The sequence below is a fragment of the Lates calcarifer genome, linkage group LG13, assembly GCF_001640805.2.
Source record: "Lates calcarifer isolate ASB-BC8 linkage group LG13, TLL_Latcal_v3, whole genome shotgun sequence".
Classification (NCBI taxonomy): Eukaryota; Metazoa; Chordata; class Actinopteri; family Centropomidae; genus Lates; species Lates calcarifer.
In genome coordinates this window covers 10,804,704-10,820,465 of record NC_066845.1, presented here as the reverse complement: position 1 = coordinate 10,820,465, position 15,762 = coordinate 10,804,704, and the positions used below count along the sequence as shown (strand labels likewise).

Below are 15,762 nucleotides of genomic sequence, written 5' to 3'. Positions count from 1 at the left end.
ACTATCAATTCAGAAATTATTACAAACACCTGCTGAGTCTAGAGGCACGCTCACAACACCACTGTGGAGCCACACATGGGACTGAAGTATATTGCTGCTCTGTAAAAGACCAGAAATTGGTTTAAAACATTTACAGGAGGCTTTGGGATTGAGAATGTCTCACACCAGCGCATTTTCTTGTTTTCCCGAATAACGCGCGGGGCGGATTATAGTGTAAATGCGCACGTCTGAGCCATATCCTCCATTGTGCTCGGTCCCCTTCGCTGTGTGACTCCTCATGCGAGGTGAACGGCGCCGTTGTGAGCATTTCCAACAGCAGTTGTTGCAACAACTGTCTCAACCTGAACCTGCAGAATAACCATGAGTACCCCGCCGAGCCCCTCTCCGGCCCGATGGTTCAGAGCGCTGCGCAGGTAAATAACTTAATTTAATGAGGCGATCTAAACTTGCAAAACACGTCGTGTTTTACGTGAAGTCATTTTTCAGTTGTGCGCGCGTGCCTTAAATTAATGAGGAAAGTGAACGAGATACCTCTGACCTTGGTTCTCCTCTGCATGATGCATTGGAGTGGCTGAGTTCAAGATTAAACTCCAGCTCTCTTACTTTATGTGCATCACCTGATTGGCTGGAGTTCTTAGGATTTTCACTATCCTCCCTGCCACTGGTGCATGCATGAGCTTAACTGCTCAGTAAAGCCATTCAGAAAGGCCAGCAGTGGAGAAATCTTTGACTGGCGTACACATGAGTGGAAAAGTGAAGGCTTGCTATGCCTGTCAGAGGAATGGCAGGTTAACATGCAGAAGGTATTGTGATCAAAACTGTGGATTGAGAAATGTGTTTAATTGAACTCATAGTGTTGAGACTAGTGATTTGGCTGCACTGTTCCAGGACCAGGCTGGGGGAGCCGTGTTTGAAGACGTACCCTCTGGAGTGCGTGGACCTGCTGAGAAGGGCCAGGGTTGCTTTTCAAGCTGGACGCACGCTCAAGGAGAACTTCAGACTGGCTCAGCTGGAGGCCGTGGTGCGGATGCTGGAGGAACATGAGTGTGACTTTGTGGATGCTCTTGGAAGGGACCTTCATAAGGTAAGGCAGTCTGGAGCAATGTCTGTGTGTGTGCTGTAATTGAAACCATGGTCCTAATAATGGACCAAATAGTAATTTCTTGGCATTTTCTGTCTTCACTCTTTATTTTCCTACCAGCCACGGTTTGAGACGGTCATGTCTGAGCTGCTCCTTGTCAAGAATGAGGCGCTTTATGCTTTCAGCAACCTTAAGAAATGGATGCAGCCACAGCATGTGGAGAGAAACCTGGTGAGACTGTTCTGTTTATGCAGATCATTACCTCCATCAACATCTTCACAACATTATTGGGATTATTCCTGATTTGTGCAACCTTTTTGGAGGGAACATTCCGTCTTGCTTTTACAAAGAAATGTATTGTGCTGAGCCCCGCCAAAGCAGATTAAAACTTAAGTTGCCTTGCCCTTTTTGTAGGGAATAAAGTGAGTCACTTGATATCTGATGCCATTTCCTCTCTGTTAGTCAACCTGTGCACTGATGAACTCCAGCCAGCTTTCACTCCCAAGTGTTCCGTTTCACTTGTAACCTAATTTTGAGCTTGTCTGATCGGTTTAGTCCACCACATTGGACGAGTGTCTAGTGGTCAATGAGCCGCTGGGGGTGGTGCTCATCGCGGGAACCTGGTCTAGTCCTGTCCAAATGTGTTTGGTGCCGCTGGTAGGGGCCATCGCAGCAGGTGCAGCAAACACATTCATTTAATCATTTAGTTCTCATTCACACAAGAGGTGCAGAAGATCTGACAGGCGCTGATGATGTTTTTGTTCATCTGTGCAGGAAACTGTGCTATCATCAACCCCTCTGAATGCACCTCTCACACATCAGAGCTCCTCCATCGTCTCATCCCTCTATACTTGGATAATGTGAGTAATTTCAAGCGAGCAGGGAGGATGGATTGCTCTACTGAGGGCAGTTTTGCACGTTGCAGTAGAGTCTCTGTGTGTTATTGTCTCACAAAGTGTAACTTTTTCAATCTGCTATTGAGTCTTGTAAAAGCTTGGTGGATATTCTGATGGATTAGGTGGTCCTGGTCCTGGCTGCGGTCAGAGACCCCCCCCCAACACACACACACATACACACCCTCACTTATAGTGGCTTTAAGCCACGTGGCTTAATGACTTATTTGAAAAAAATCTTAAACTTATACCTTTTGGTTCTTCATTCACAGATTCAGAACAGTTTTTATGCAACATGAGATTTTCTAGAGGTCAGATCTGAAATCCTCCATCTTTTGTTATCCAAGACTGACTGAAAAGCTGACTCACAAAGCACAGTTTTTGCAGATGTTCTACAATAACTGAGTTAAAATGTAACGATCTGATCTAAAATTCTTGTTTTCCTCAAGGAATGCTTCCATGTAATTCTTGCAGGCGCGAGTGATTTGCCTGAAGTTGTGGAACTCAAATTCGATCATGTCTTCTTTACAGGTAAAGATAAAAATCACCTTGAAAAAAAATGTTTATGCACATTTATTGAATTATTCCTAGTTTATAAAGGATGACTGTCAATCCCTAGGAAACAGAGAGGAGGGAAACAGGATTGCTCAGGCTGCAGCTCGCACTCTCACACCTGTCACCCTGATTTTGGGGGGCAAGAATCCATGTTACGTGGACTGTCAGTGTGACATTGCCACCACCGCGCAGCGCCTTGCCTGGGCTCGTTTCCACAATGCCGGACAGAGCTTGGTGGCTCCGGACTACATCCTGTGCCACGCGGATGTCAAAGCACGGCTGGTGCAGGCCCTGAAGTGCTGTCTGATGCAATTCTACGGTCCCGATCCCCGAGAGTCCCGCAGCTTTGGCCGCATGGTCAATCTGGAGATATTTAACCGTACCAGAGACATGCTGTGGAGATCTGGCAAGGTGGCTATGGGTGGGCAGGTGATAGAAGCAGAGAAATATATTGGTAAGAATCCTCTGTGTTGGATTCCTTGAAGCAAAGCCAGCTAATGCAGGCAGTGTATCTGATCTCTGTGCACTCACGGTTTTTGTTTTTGTTTATCTGAAGCCCCAACAATTTTGACAGATGTGGCAGAATCAGACCCCATCATGCAACAGGATGTTTTTGGCCCAGTTCTCCCTGTTCTGACTGTAAACAATGAGGATGAGGCGATTGCCTTCATAAATAAGCAAGAGAAACCTCTCTGTGTGTATGCATATTCCAACAACAGTAAGGTACATGGCAAGAATTAAAGTAAAAACACTTTGTATTCATTGTTTTACCTTGATTATCCAGCGTGTATTCTGACCATGTGTTGACCTTCCTGGCAATGCAGGTCATTTCAAGACTAATGAGTGAGACCTCTAGTGGAAGCTTTTGCTCCAATGACAGCATCCTGCAGAGTCTGATGGTGGCTCTGCCTTTCGGTGGAGTGGGTAAGTTTGTTGTGTCACAGTATAAATTATGTTAAACATAGTGGTGAGATAATATTGCCAGCAATCTTTTTTTTTTTTTTGGCAGGTGCCAGTGGAACAGGTTCCTACCACGGCCGCTACAGCTTTGATACCTTCTCTCACAGGAAATCATGCCTGCTAAGAGGCACGCGGTTTGAATGTGTCACCTATCTGCGTTATCCGCCCTATGAGGACCGCAATCTGTCCCTAATGACATGGGCCAGTACCCTGTCCCAGAAGAGCCAGGGCTGGTGCCAGATCCTGTGACTGTGTGTGTGGGAGGGTGGTAACAGAGCCATGCTGGAAGACAAGCAAGTGCCCCCTAGGTCATGAACAGTCTTAATATGCAAATGTATTATTATCTGTATTTTGGATGCTCATGTATGAGCTGAATGGTTTAAGATTAAGCCACTATTGAGTTTATAATGACCTACGCTCTTTGATTAAGCTAAGAAAAAAGTTGCATCAAAACAAGAAAACAATTTTGTGCCTCATTCACATTTATTAATATATTTACAATACAACTACAACGTATCTGAATCAGCCATCCCACAAACAAACATGTTATTAATCCTGTGGCAATCTGTTCATTCAGTTCTTTTGTAGATTTTCTCCTCGTTGCCTTCCTTTGTGGCTGCATATCTGGCCACAGTGAACAGGTAGTCGCTCAACCTGAGTGCAAATGTAGGGACATTTATCACATGTTTCTTTGAGGAACCTTGTGCTCATATTAATTTAAAAGCACTAGACTGACCTGTTCAAAAACTTGGCAACATCTGGATCTGCCTCCCCTGAGCGCACAATTGGAGCAACACTATAATAATAACAACACAGAGCTGTCAGAACCAAGTGTACCAGGGAAACAAGACAAATGGATCAATTTAAGTCATTCAGGCTAATGTTACAACCAAGGAACATGATGAAACTGACCTGCGCTCTGCTCTCCGACAGACTGTCCGAGCTAAGTGCAAAGCTGCACTGCTCTTCCCTCCGGACTGTGAAACAGAAAGCATTAAGTGTTAGTACAACAGAAAAACCTGGTCTCTCATAAGAATTGCATCTATATAGATGCACAAAAGGGCTTACAGGTAAAATGAAGTTGGTCAGTGGAGGGAGTTCTTTCGTAAAGTTATCAATCCAGGTCTCCAGGTCTGTAATTGGCTGAGCAGTAAATTTAGTTCTCTCTTGCAAAAACAAAGCAGAAAAAAGAAATCTTCAAGCGCACAAGACACAATAAAATTACAATTTTACTGCGTCAGACTGGCCAACATGTGCTTACTTATATGACTTTCTCTTGCAGATGATCGAGGGGTGGCGATATTGGAGCCCACATCTTGTAAAATGCACTGTATCTGCAATGAAAAAGAGCAAATACAGTCTGAAATCTTATTACTGGTGAATGCAAAATGTCAACACTTAAGAGGTTAATAAATGCAAGATGAAAATCAAACCTTGTCCAGCTGATCTGTGAATGTGTGACCTTTGTCAAGGCAAAATTCTCTGGCTAAGCTGTAATGCACAATTCAACACAGTCAAGTCAGGTGCGGCAGATTAAAGAACTAGTGTTAAAAAGAACTGAACATTTGAATAGTTGAGATTTTACCCTATAGCTGAAGACAGCTCATCTGTATTTCCCAAGGCCTCAAAAATATGATCTTCCTTTGGTCTCCTTTCTCCTGTAAATGTGCTTGAGAAACCTTTCAGGGGGTACAGCAAGAATGAAGTCAACCTTTAAAATACTGTAACAGAAGTGTAGTGTGTATTGTTTTCCTAGTAAATTTAAGAACAACCTTTGTCTCCAGTTTTGGTGTATATTTTGGGTATTCTGTTGTCTCCTTCAGTGGTGTAACTGTTGGGGAAAAAGAAGAGAGAGAGGAAGATTGAAAGATTAAATGATTTTTGACATATATCTGATACATAGTAAGATATAATGCAGGTTCGCAATAGCATAACTATGTATTTTTTGTTTCACTGGGTCTTAACAATACTCCAGCTCAATATAAAGAATCATGCCATTTGTGCTAAAAGTACCTATATGTTACATACTTTTCTACACATCCCTGTGTTGCAGCTACCTAGCCAGCACTTTGCTATATTACACAGGCAGGCACACAAGTGACATAAAGAGGAGCTCAACACTTTGCACATATACTCTGACAAAGAGCAGGGATGTACAGCTACCTTCTGTCTGAACACAACGTTTTCCCTGTCCGATGCTGGCTTAAGATCCTGCCTGTCCTTACAACACAGCGGAGGTGAACAGGTTTGATAATGAACGAAGCCATGTTCAAGCTACTTGCTAACAGCTAAGGGTGAAAGATACAGGTAATGTCTTATGTCCCTCCAATGTGTCCGTAGTTTATGGGCGTTTCTTTTTAATCGCACGATTGGTCTACTCAACGGGTGGTGGGAGAGCACCGGAAGATGATTGGTCAGGATAAAATATGTTCAAGTACCCGCGGTGCTGATTGGATACTGGAAAACCTCTGCTGGTCACTCCTCCTGTGTGTCAGCTGTGTTTTTAACATGGTTTAAACACGCCGCGTTGTAAAGACTTTGTTCTCAGAGCATCTCCGTGTTCTTCCACCGTAAAAATGCCTTGCTAAACCTTTTTATATTCGTCGAGCGTTCATTAAAAGCACAGAGCCGTGGGGCAGAGCTGTTAACTGCTTGTTGCTGCTTCAGAGGATTAACTTTAGCTGAAGGTGGCTAAGCTAGCTAATAATAATACTGTCAGTGTCAAGTTGAACCACCTCAGGACACGTTTTTGCGCTCTGTTATTGAAATGCTAGTCAAGGACTGCTTCGTGTCCGCTCCTGGGAAGGCCATCCTCCACGGAGAGCATGCAGTTGTTCATGGAAAGGTAACCTGTACCATTAACAACGAAGTTACTGAAATTATGAGATTTTATGGTGACTCTGTGTATGCCCGTCAATATCTCAGCAGACACAATGATATTATGCTAATTGTTGAACCAAGGTTTTGCAAGACAGCTCTCCAGATACCATTTTGTTTAAGTGCCATTTGCCTCCCTCCCAGAGGTTGTCACTTCTTATCATTCAGTGCAGTGGCACTCTACATGATGATTTCCATATTACACTGTAAGGAAAACACATTCAGTAATGACCAACCATGGTATGCCACAGGGAAAACTAGTGGTATTGGAAAATATACTAAAACTAGACTAGACTGAAACTTGAAAAAGTGCCATTGTTTAATAACCCTTTGACCTCTGTTTTTGTTGCTTCACAGGTGGCTCTTGCTGTCAGTTTGAACCTGAGAACATATTTACAGTTGAAGGCCACCACTACTGGCAAAGTTTGCATCAACCTCCCAAATATTGACACATTTCTCTGCTGGAGCCTGTTTGAGCTGAAGCAGCTTATTCCTTATTCCTGTGGTAAGGGATGATGCAGCACCGCGACCTGTATAAACTGTAACTTTGCTTGTTGTATATCATGCATTCCATAGTCGAGCACATACAGAGAAATTATCATGCCCAGACGTTGTTCCAGTCTTATTTGCATTGATGAACATTTAGCTCCAAAACTGTGGTATCACCAAATTGCTCAGTGCGACTGGAGGGGCTGAGTGTGAGAGTGTCTTTGTTGATGTATTAATAAAAATAAATAAATAACAATTACTGGATCAGGTCAGTAACCTTTAAAGCAATGCTTATTTGTGTTCTACTAATGCAGCCCTGACCTCCATGTATTGTTTGGAGAGACTTTATGGTTTCAGTCTTTGGACAAACCACTAACTGATCAAACTCCCCTTTTCACCAGATGGATATCAAATAAATTTTGCTTTATTACTATTTTTTTTTAAATATACATATTTTATACATACATCCACATATCAAAGTGTGTGTTGTTATGTTTTTATTTTACTCATTTTGATAGTTGCTGTGTCTTGTTACTAATAACAGCTAGGAGGGAGGAGGTGAAACTTCTGGATTCTGAACTTGTGAGGAGACTGCGTGAATTTGTTGGTGTAACAAATGGAAACCTGGACACTGGCAACATGGCCACCTTAGCCTTCCTCTACATCTACCTCTCACTGTTTGGATCAGGGTGAGATAATACTACTGTTCTTCTCAACATTTTTTTCATTTTAATAATGAGTGAATGAAAATCACAAAAGCCAGGTTACACATTACAGATATTATTGATACAAAAGGAAAGCCAGAAACAAGGCCCAGCAAACATCATCCTGTTGTAGAGATGTGGTTCTAGCAGTCTCAGAAGTGCAGATGTAGTCATGGCAATGTGCTCCATCTACAGGAAATGGAAAGCAATGATATGCACATTTGACATTTTCGCCACCTGCAGACAAAAAGTGTTGCAGCTGCATCTCTTTTTTAATAGCTAATGATTGAAAGAGAGTTTGAGGTGTACAATATTACATTCTTTTTGCTGAATATTGAGTGAGTGCTCTGCTCTCCAGAACTGTCCTACTGTGTATGACTTAACCATCAGACTCACTTGTCAGATGGTTTAGTCCCAGAAAAAGCCTAATGCTTTGCTTGAATCTTGGATTTTTAGGAAGGAAAATAAGAGAAAAAAACACTTACACTTACTGCTTCATTTCTATTGATTATCTTAGTTTAGCTAGTAGTAGATGCTCATTAAAAATGCAGCTGTAAAAAAAAGGCAAGAAACTGCAGCTTTAACATTCATTGCCTGAAGTTGGTGCAACTGATAGAACTACCTCGTGGAAACCTTACAGCCTGCTAGACCTGAACTCATGAGTTTGTGAATTTGCGTGTGAGCCAGTCTGAGTAAGCCTGTTCAAATTAAATTATGTTATGCTTTTTCTCACATGGAACATGTTGTACAGTGATGTGAACAGTTGGGTATTGTAATGGGTTTATTTGCTTGTTGTACATTTTATACTTCTGGCTGTGACTATGAAATTAAGTGATCCAGCGTTGTTCAGGTCTTGTGTCAACTAAATGTTGTAAATGCAAACAACAATAGCTTAACACGGCATAGGTCACAGGTACTTGTCATCATCTGAAGGTTTATTATGCTGCTGTTTCTGCCTCACTGCTCTCATGCAATCACAATCTCAGTGTAGTTTTTATGTCTTTACTCTTTACAGCTCTTTTGAAAATGCTTTATTTGCAATAATGTACTCCTTTTTGATGTAGATACGTCCAAGAAAAAAGCTGAGAAAAAGCCCTCCACTTTGAAATGAAGATAACAAAGAGAAAGAGACAGAAAGGCCGGATGTTAGTTTTAGCAGCTCCAGCAGCTGTGAACAGGGAAGATGCTCAGGAACATTAGAGCTGCAGGTTGTCGGGAGGTTTAATCGGCGCTGACACGGTGCTGGCGTGTCTGAGAGAGGTGATGGGTTCTGACAGTATGGCCACTAATGAGAGTCTGGCACTGGGCCACACTGCAGCCTTTAACAAGTCTGGATGTGTTTTCCCTCGAGAGAAGAGCCGGACAATTAGTTTAGAGTATTCTCCTGTCTGCCCAAAAGCAGCTTCCCTGACAGACATTGACAGCAATGTCAAGCAAGTTTCTGTTGCATATAGTAGTTTATGGATTGCTATACATTACACAGTTATGTATATACTGTTACTCTACCAGTAACAGTACCAATGTGATTGTACAAAAGAGGATATAATACATGTACCTAATACTTGATATTTTGGAGGGTAAAAATACACCATTAGTGATTCTAAATGAGCAGTAACTATTGTTAATTCTAAATAGTAGTGCTCATAGGTTGTGTGTCTCATTTTGGTTGCAGTTCTTATAGCCTTTGCAGCAAAGACTTTCAATCATCACAGTCATCTGCAGTCATCTCTTGATAACAGTGATAAGTCATATATTCAGTATTTAAGTATGTACGAATAGAAGCTCAGTTTTTATGTTTGTTTTCTCAGTGAGCTGCCCAGCCTGACAGTGTCTGTGTGGTCGGAGCTGCCGACTGGAGCGGGACTGGGGTCGAGTGCTGCCTACTCAGTATGTTTAGCTGCAGCTCTGCTCTGTGCAAGTGGAGCCATTCACACTCCTCTCAAAGAGTTGGATCACACCGCCAGGTAAATATTATGAAAAAAACAAACACACACACACACACATACACACACATACACATTACAATAAGGTCTCTAGCTGTGTAGCTATGAACACAGTCTGCACAGGCAATAAAGCATACATAGAATCATTAAGCCTGATGGATACGCTCTGAAAAAGTCACTGAAAAACTAACAGGTACATTAAATGACAGAGGTAAGATTATTTCTCACATTATGTGGCTTAAATTTTATGGAGAATCAAAGACTTTGAATCACATTATAATTATCAAGTATAAAAAACTGATACATCACTAGGTTTAAAAAATGCAATGTTTGAGAAGGTTATGTTTGGCCATTTTATGTGTATTTATTATCTATTTATAACCATTTTTTAAAACTGTTAAAACCAAAAACTGCTACATAATTATGTAACACAAACCAACACTGAATCTATTTTCAAATATGATATTTTTATTAAAATATTCCACTTTACAGCTCAATTTTGGAAACATAGTTTTTGGTGTTTTCATATTAGACTGCATTGTTTTGAAGGCGTTGATGGTAATGTGTACCTCTCAGAATATAAGATTGTAGATGAATTCATGTCATTGTTGTTATCTTAGGTTCTTGGTAACAGAGGGCTTTGCAGAAATTCAAATTATAACCACAAATTGCGCTGAAATCTAATGACATAAAAGCGAAACTGTCTTTGTAGCTCAATACAGCTGTCAGATTTATTGCCAGTGGGATATTGTTGTACTGTATTGTCCTGCTAATGCTGTGATTTTATGGAGAATCTGGTTCTTTCATCACAAATAACATCTGTATAATGATTTATTGAACATTCAACTGCATGTCCCACCCATATAGCAGTGTTTGTTTTGGAGATAAAGTAGTTAGCATCTCTTGGGCTTTTCTTTCTTTCATTTTAAAATGATTGCAGGTGGTGTCAGGAGGAACTGGAGCTGATCAACAGCTGGGCTTTCCAAGGGGAAATGATCATCCATGGTAATCCTTCAGGAGTAGACAACGCTGTAGGAACATGGGGTGAGGCCTGAAATGATCTGTCAGTACATATGGTGTGGACTCATAGCGCTCTTTAATGGAATCGTCTGAGTATTGTACCACCACTTTTCATTATCATCTGATGATTATCTGTTTAATGATTTTGATTTCCCTTTATGTAGGAGGCATGCTGAGATTCTTGGCTGGGAAGATAATACCACTGAGCAAGTACTGACATTGATGAAGAATTTTTAATTTAATTTAATTTAAAACAAGCACAGAATGAATTAATAAAATCATAGTTTTTTGTTGCTTATACAAAGCAAATATAGTCTGGATAAAATTAACAGTTCTAAATAAAATGTCTGTATGAACTCTGTGATCTGTCTGCTTTACTTTCAGGGTGCCGTTATTAAGAATCCTCCTCACTAACACCAAAGTACCACGTAGCACCAAGGTACTTGTTGCCAGGGTGAAGGACAAAATTAACAAGGTACTAAATGGTTTCTTCCTCCCCCGTGTGTTACTTGTCGACACTGTAATTAATATAATAGGCAGTGCTTTTGCATGGCAGATACTCCAGAGCCTGCCGTTGAGTGCCTTCATAAAATATTGAAATTAAACTCTTAGCCAGCACCCCTGTGTGCTGTTGCCTTGGTGACACCAGCAGGTGTGCAGATTTCTGCCTCAGACATAGATAGGCCAGGATGGTGTTGTGGCAGTGTTGTGATCATGCTGGAGCACAACCAAAGTCAAACCTGACATTTTACAATCTGTATTTGTATACAGCTTATCCATCATAAACCTGTGTGGCTCTTTTAAACATACATACATAGGCACTTGTTTTGCATATAACCTGCAGTAATGGCTTCACAGAGACCTGAGATGTTGATTTCCTTTACTTTTTGTTTTCCCCTCCTGCAGTTTCCCTCTATCATGACCCCTGTGCTCGACTCAGTTGATGCCATTTCCTGCACTTGTGAGAAAGTCCTCTCAGAGATGACCTGTGAGCCCATCACAGGAGAGCACTACAATATTCTAGAGGTACAAAATATTAATAAATTGTGTAAAGCATGTTGCATTCTAAAGATGGTAAAATGTAATTATGCTTCTGTGGCAGTAACAGCCATGGCCCGAGGCATTATGATTTTGTGTTGTTCATTCATCCGTCTGTCCATTTGTCCGTCCCATTCTCGTGAATGCGATAAATCAGTAAAGCCTTGAGGGAATTTCTTCAGATTTGGCGCAAATGTTCATGTGGACTCAAGGATGTGCTGAGTCGATTTTGGTGGTCAAATGTCAAAGGTCAAGGTTGCTGTGTCTGTCCCATTCTCATGAACACATTATCTCAGGAACGCCTTGAGGGGAATTTCCTCAAATTTGGCACAAACGTTGACCTGGACTCAAGCTTAATTCTTGATACTTGAACGAATTTCATGATCAAAGGTTAAGGCCACTGTGATCTCACAAAACACATTTCTGGCCATAACTCAAGAGTTCATGTGCTAATTATGGCAAAATACATGTAGTACCTTTTATTAAATTCCTTCAAAATATTCACAGCATATATTATATGTGGTTGGTATGTATATTGGAGGCATACAACCGTGAGGCCTTAATTATAGTTACCTCCTGTGAGCAACAGGTATTAACAACAGATATGTCGTATCATTTATAGGAGCTCATTGACATCAACCAGCACCATTTGAATGTGATGGGTGTGGGACACCCTGCCCTGGACACACTGTGCCAGGTCACACTGACCAGAGGGCTCCACAGCAAGCTAACCGGTGCAGGGGGAGGAGGCTGTGGCATTACACTTCTGAGACCAGGTACTGTGGACCAGTATAACGGTATGCATTTTAAATGTTTGTACAAAGGGTAAAAGTCAAAGGTTTGTGTCTTTCTGTTTTTTTTCCCAAGGGAACATACTTTATCTTGTGTTGAAATTATCTCTTCAGTTTAAATGATGCGTATAATTGAAATGAATCCCTTGTTTAGTTAAGGCTATACTGCATCCTCTGATGGATTTGTCTTACAGTGAATTCAAATTGATGAGGGAAATTTGATGAGCCAAACTGTCAGTCTCCTGCTGACAACAAATGTTCTGTTTTCCTCAAACACTCCCTCACTCTTCCTTTCTGAAGCTACACTTTGAGTGGCAGGAAATGATGAGAAGGCTGCACAAGGAGGGTCTTTTGGTGTGCTGGTACTACTGTGCAATTGGTTGTAAGGGAACTTTGTATCATCCTCCCTTTGACAAAACAAACAAACAAAGAACTTGAGCTGAGTCTTTGTTTATGCCTGCAGCCTGTAGCATACTGAATTTTAATAAGTTTAAAATCCTCCAAATAGATTTCCAAACGCTCTTTATTTGTTTTCTTAGCAAGAATTTCCCTCTGTGTGAGTTGCAGCTGTTTTCAAATAGATCCTCTAGTATCTGGCTTCTGTAATGTTCTCATAGAGTCTTTATGGTAAGGCTCTTTGAGTTGACGAGGCGAGAACTAAGTTAAGTTACTTGATCATTAGATTAAAAGCTGCTCTTGTATCTGAGGCTTTAAATTTTCAGCTGAATGCGCAGTTAGCACTAATGTTGCCGTGCAGCTGTATCCTCCCTGTTGAGCTGAAGTGCTAAAGAACTCTTCTTACCCTACATTTACGGAGTTGATGACCAAAGACATGAGTAGCTTTGTGTGTGTGGCTCTGGTTAAGATTTCAGTCTTAAACATTTCACAGCATCTATCCCACTGTAGTATATATTTTTTTCTTTTTATGTATAACTGTAGCCCACCTTGACATGACTTGTTTATTTTGTAGAAACGGACGCCTTTGTCGTCCAGAGTACAGTGCAGGACTTGAGAGACTGCGGCTTTGACTGCTGGGAAACAAGTATTGGCGGGCCTGGCGTCCAGCAGCACTCTCCTTCGTCCATTAAGAAGGAAGTTCTGGAGATTTTAAATCAGTATTGACACCCACCTGTGGCTGAACGGAACATCAGACGGGCCGTTCATCCGTTTGTTGTCGTTGCCTCAAGACCTGAGTTGTGCTGAACTCATGAAGTGGGCCAAGTGGACCAGAGGGACATTGCACACTGAGCAGAACTGGACAGAGCTGCCTGGAGTGTTGGTTATAGATTTTCCTGGCTGAAAAATAATGTAACCTGAAGTTTTGACCAAGCTAACTATCAACAAGTCAGCTGTGTGTTTGCTTGTTGAATGTACTGTAGGGTACAAACTTGTGTAATGAGCTGTTTGTCCACTAGATGGCATGAGAGTTGCACAAATGCTTTTTTATAAAACAGGATTTAGGGTAAGAGGCTCTGATAAAAATTGATTAATATGTAAGTGAAGCACTGGCAGGATTAATTTATAATTTCATCCAAATGTTTAAAGCAGTAGAGCCAACCTATCTTAATGGATTAGATGATCGGCAGCCATTAATTACTTACTCCTGACATTGTAACATGCAGTTTTGTTGGCTAACAGCTAGAATAGGATTATTATATATAGGATATTTTGAAAAAAAAAACAAAGGGGAAAAAAGTTTGATAATATGTATTAACATATTTCTGGGAAGGATCCTAAACAAAATCCTGTGACTACTATGCAGTTTTTTAAGTCTTCACAGTTCTACAAAGAGGTTTATGAAAGTAACCGCTTTAATATTTCTCTTCTCATGGACAGTGTTGGTGAGAATGTGTCTCTGAATAAGCAAAGACCAGGAAATGAAAATGTCATGAATATATTCCAAGAATTACCCACAAGTAATGTCAGACTTCACTCTAATGAATTATCATGATCAAGACTGCTTCAAACGTAACCATAGCACACTGTTGTATAATGCTGCATTGCTTTTTAATTTTGCTCTATATTTAATATAAATGTTGAAATATAAGGTTCTGCTAAAATTCTACCCAGTCTCTTTCTGAAAATATCTTAAATATTTAAAATAATTTGGTCAAATATTATTCTTATTTCAGCATTCAGTACATTTCTGCAGTTAAAGAGTAACTGGCTGTGTTGTTGTGCTAATAGAGGATGGGGAGAGGGGGACAGCAGGAGTGTGTGGCCTCTCTGGAGCCTCTGGATTAGCGCCACTATAATGTGAATCAACAACAACCAGCATCCTTCTGTGAGTCACATATTTGTGCTGACACATATGCACACATACACACACGAGCTTTCCCAAATTCTTCTCCACCTAATCGCTCATCCTCCTAAGCATTACAAAATATTCTGCAAATGCCGCAGATACAGAAGACGAATCTGTTTAGAATATCCCTGATTTGGGGAAAAGGTCATTGTGGGATTCAGTTGAGTTTGAATATCCATTTCATTTTCTATTTTTTAAATGTCATGAAGATTGAGTAGTACGAATCTGGCGGTGTACGTGAATAAATGACATTTGTCACCCTCCCTCCTTTTCCGCCTGGCGCCCCCTCTGTCCTCTTGGATTGTGTCATCTTTATGTCAGGGCAGCCCCCCGTCAGCACACCGCACAGTTGCCCCTAACCCCTGCTGGAATTTAATTACCACTGCGCTTTTCAATTGAAATGGCATTGACGAGGGGGGACAAGAGGGAGACAACAGAGCCTGTTTCATCTGAAGCCCCTCTCTTTCTTTTCTGTCTTATTCTCTCTCACTCCTTTTACCCCTGCAAGGCACAGATGGTATTTTTTTTTATCAGTGTCAGCGCCTGCTTCTTTCTGCTCTGATGAATAGAATCTAAGGAGGCCCTGAGATTATTTCAGATAACAGAAGGAGTGAGGAAAGGGGGTCAAGGATAGAGGGAGGATGTCAGAATTAGACAGATACAGTGAAAACAGTGCTGTCCCAAGAGTGAGGAGGGAGACGAACAAATCATTTAACATTTAACGTTCAGGGAGGTTTGTCTGGATGGATCAATGTGGGAGAATCAGGGATGTATAATTCATTTTGTTCAAGCAGGAGGAAGGAAATGTTAAATGTGAATTTGCTGAGTGGTCATGCTCACTGTGGCACATTCCCTCTGGCCCGTCAGTCGACTTTCGAAATGCTTGTCATGAGCCATTAAGTTTGAATACAGAATTAGACCTGACTGACAAGATATCATGTTGCTCATGGCCACTGGTTTTACTAACAAGGATTTAGTGCGTTTGACTTCCTACAGCGAGCATTTTCATTTACATACACAGGATCTCAGGATCACAGTATGTCGTTGGTTGTTATTATGGAAAATTACTTGTGTGTTGATTGTATTTTATGTGATGATATCTGTGT

At 41.1% G+C, this 15,762-nt stretch overlaps 3 protein-coding genes across 4 annotated transcripts; 2 read left to right on the top strand and 1 right to left on the bottom strand.

Moving 5' to 3' along the window:
- Nucleotides 1-26: 26 nt before the first annotated feature.
- aldh3b2 (aldehyde dehydrogenase 3 family, member B2) lies at nt 27-4,930 on the top strand. 2 transcript variants are annotated; one of them, XM_018668498.2, is made up of 11 exons: nt 27-413; nt 889-1,084; nt 1,202-1,312; nt 1,637-1,757; nt 1,856-1,941; nt 2,424-2,505; nt 2,594-2,983; nt 3,086-3,252; nt 3,354-3,453; nt 3,539-3,797; nt 4,772-4,930. In XM_018668498.2, the coding sequence occupies exons 1-10, from the start codon at nt 361-363 to the stop codon at nt 3,736-3,738; spliced, it is 1,506 nt and encodes a 501-aa protein (XP_018524014.1). In that variant the 5' UTR covers nt 27-360; the 3' UTR covers nt 3,739-3,797; nt 4,772-4,930. The 2 variants fall into 2 exon arrangements, with proteins under 2 accessions (XP_018524014.1, XP_018524011.1); XM_018668495.2 differs by lacking the exon at nt 27-413 and adding an exon at nt 512-803.
- On the bottom strand, nt 3,951-5,821 carry mmab (metabolism of cobalamin associated B). The gene is made up of 9 exons (XM_018668502.2): nt 5,653-5,821; nt 5,262-5,320; nt 5,075-5,168; nt 4,923-4,980; nt 4,751-4,823; nt 4,558-4,655; nt 4,402-4,466; nt 4,226-4,285; nt 3,951-4,143 (listed from the first exon to the last, which is right to left on the bottom strand). The coding sequence occupies exons 1-9, from the start codon at nt 5,754-5,756 to the stop codon at nt 4,059-4,061; spliced, it is 696 nt and encodes a 231-aa protein (XP_018524018.1). The 5' UTR covers nt 5,757-5,821; the 3' UTR covers nt 3,951-4,058.
- Nucleotides 5,822-5,970: 149 nt separating this feature from the next.
- mvk (mevalonate kinase) lies at nt 5,971-14,416 on the top strand. The gene is made up of 10 exons (XM_018668499.2): nt 5,971-6,334; nt 6,724-6,871; nt 7,400-7,544; nt 9,368-9,523; nt 10,443-10,546; nt 10,687-10,732; nt 10,907-10,997; nt 11,429-11,548; nt 12,183-12,336; nt 13,322-14,416. Exons 1-10 carry the CDS (start codon nt 6,257-6,259, stop codon nt 13,471-13,473), a joined length of 1,194 nt encoding a protein of 397 aa, XP_018524015.1. The 5' UTR covers nt 5,971-6,256; the 3' UTR covers nt 13,474-14,416.
- Nucleotides 14,417-15,762: the final 1,346 nt, after the last annotated feature.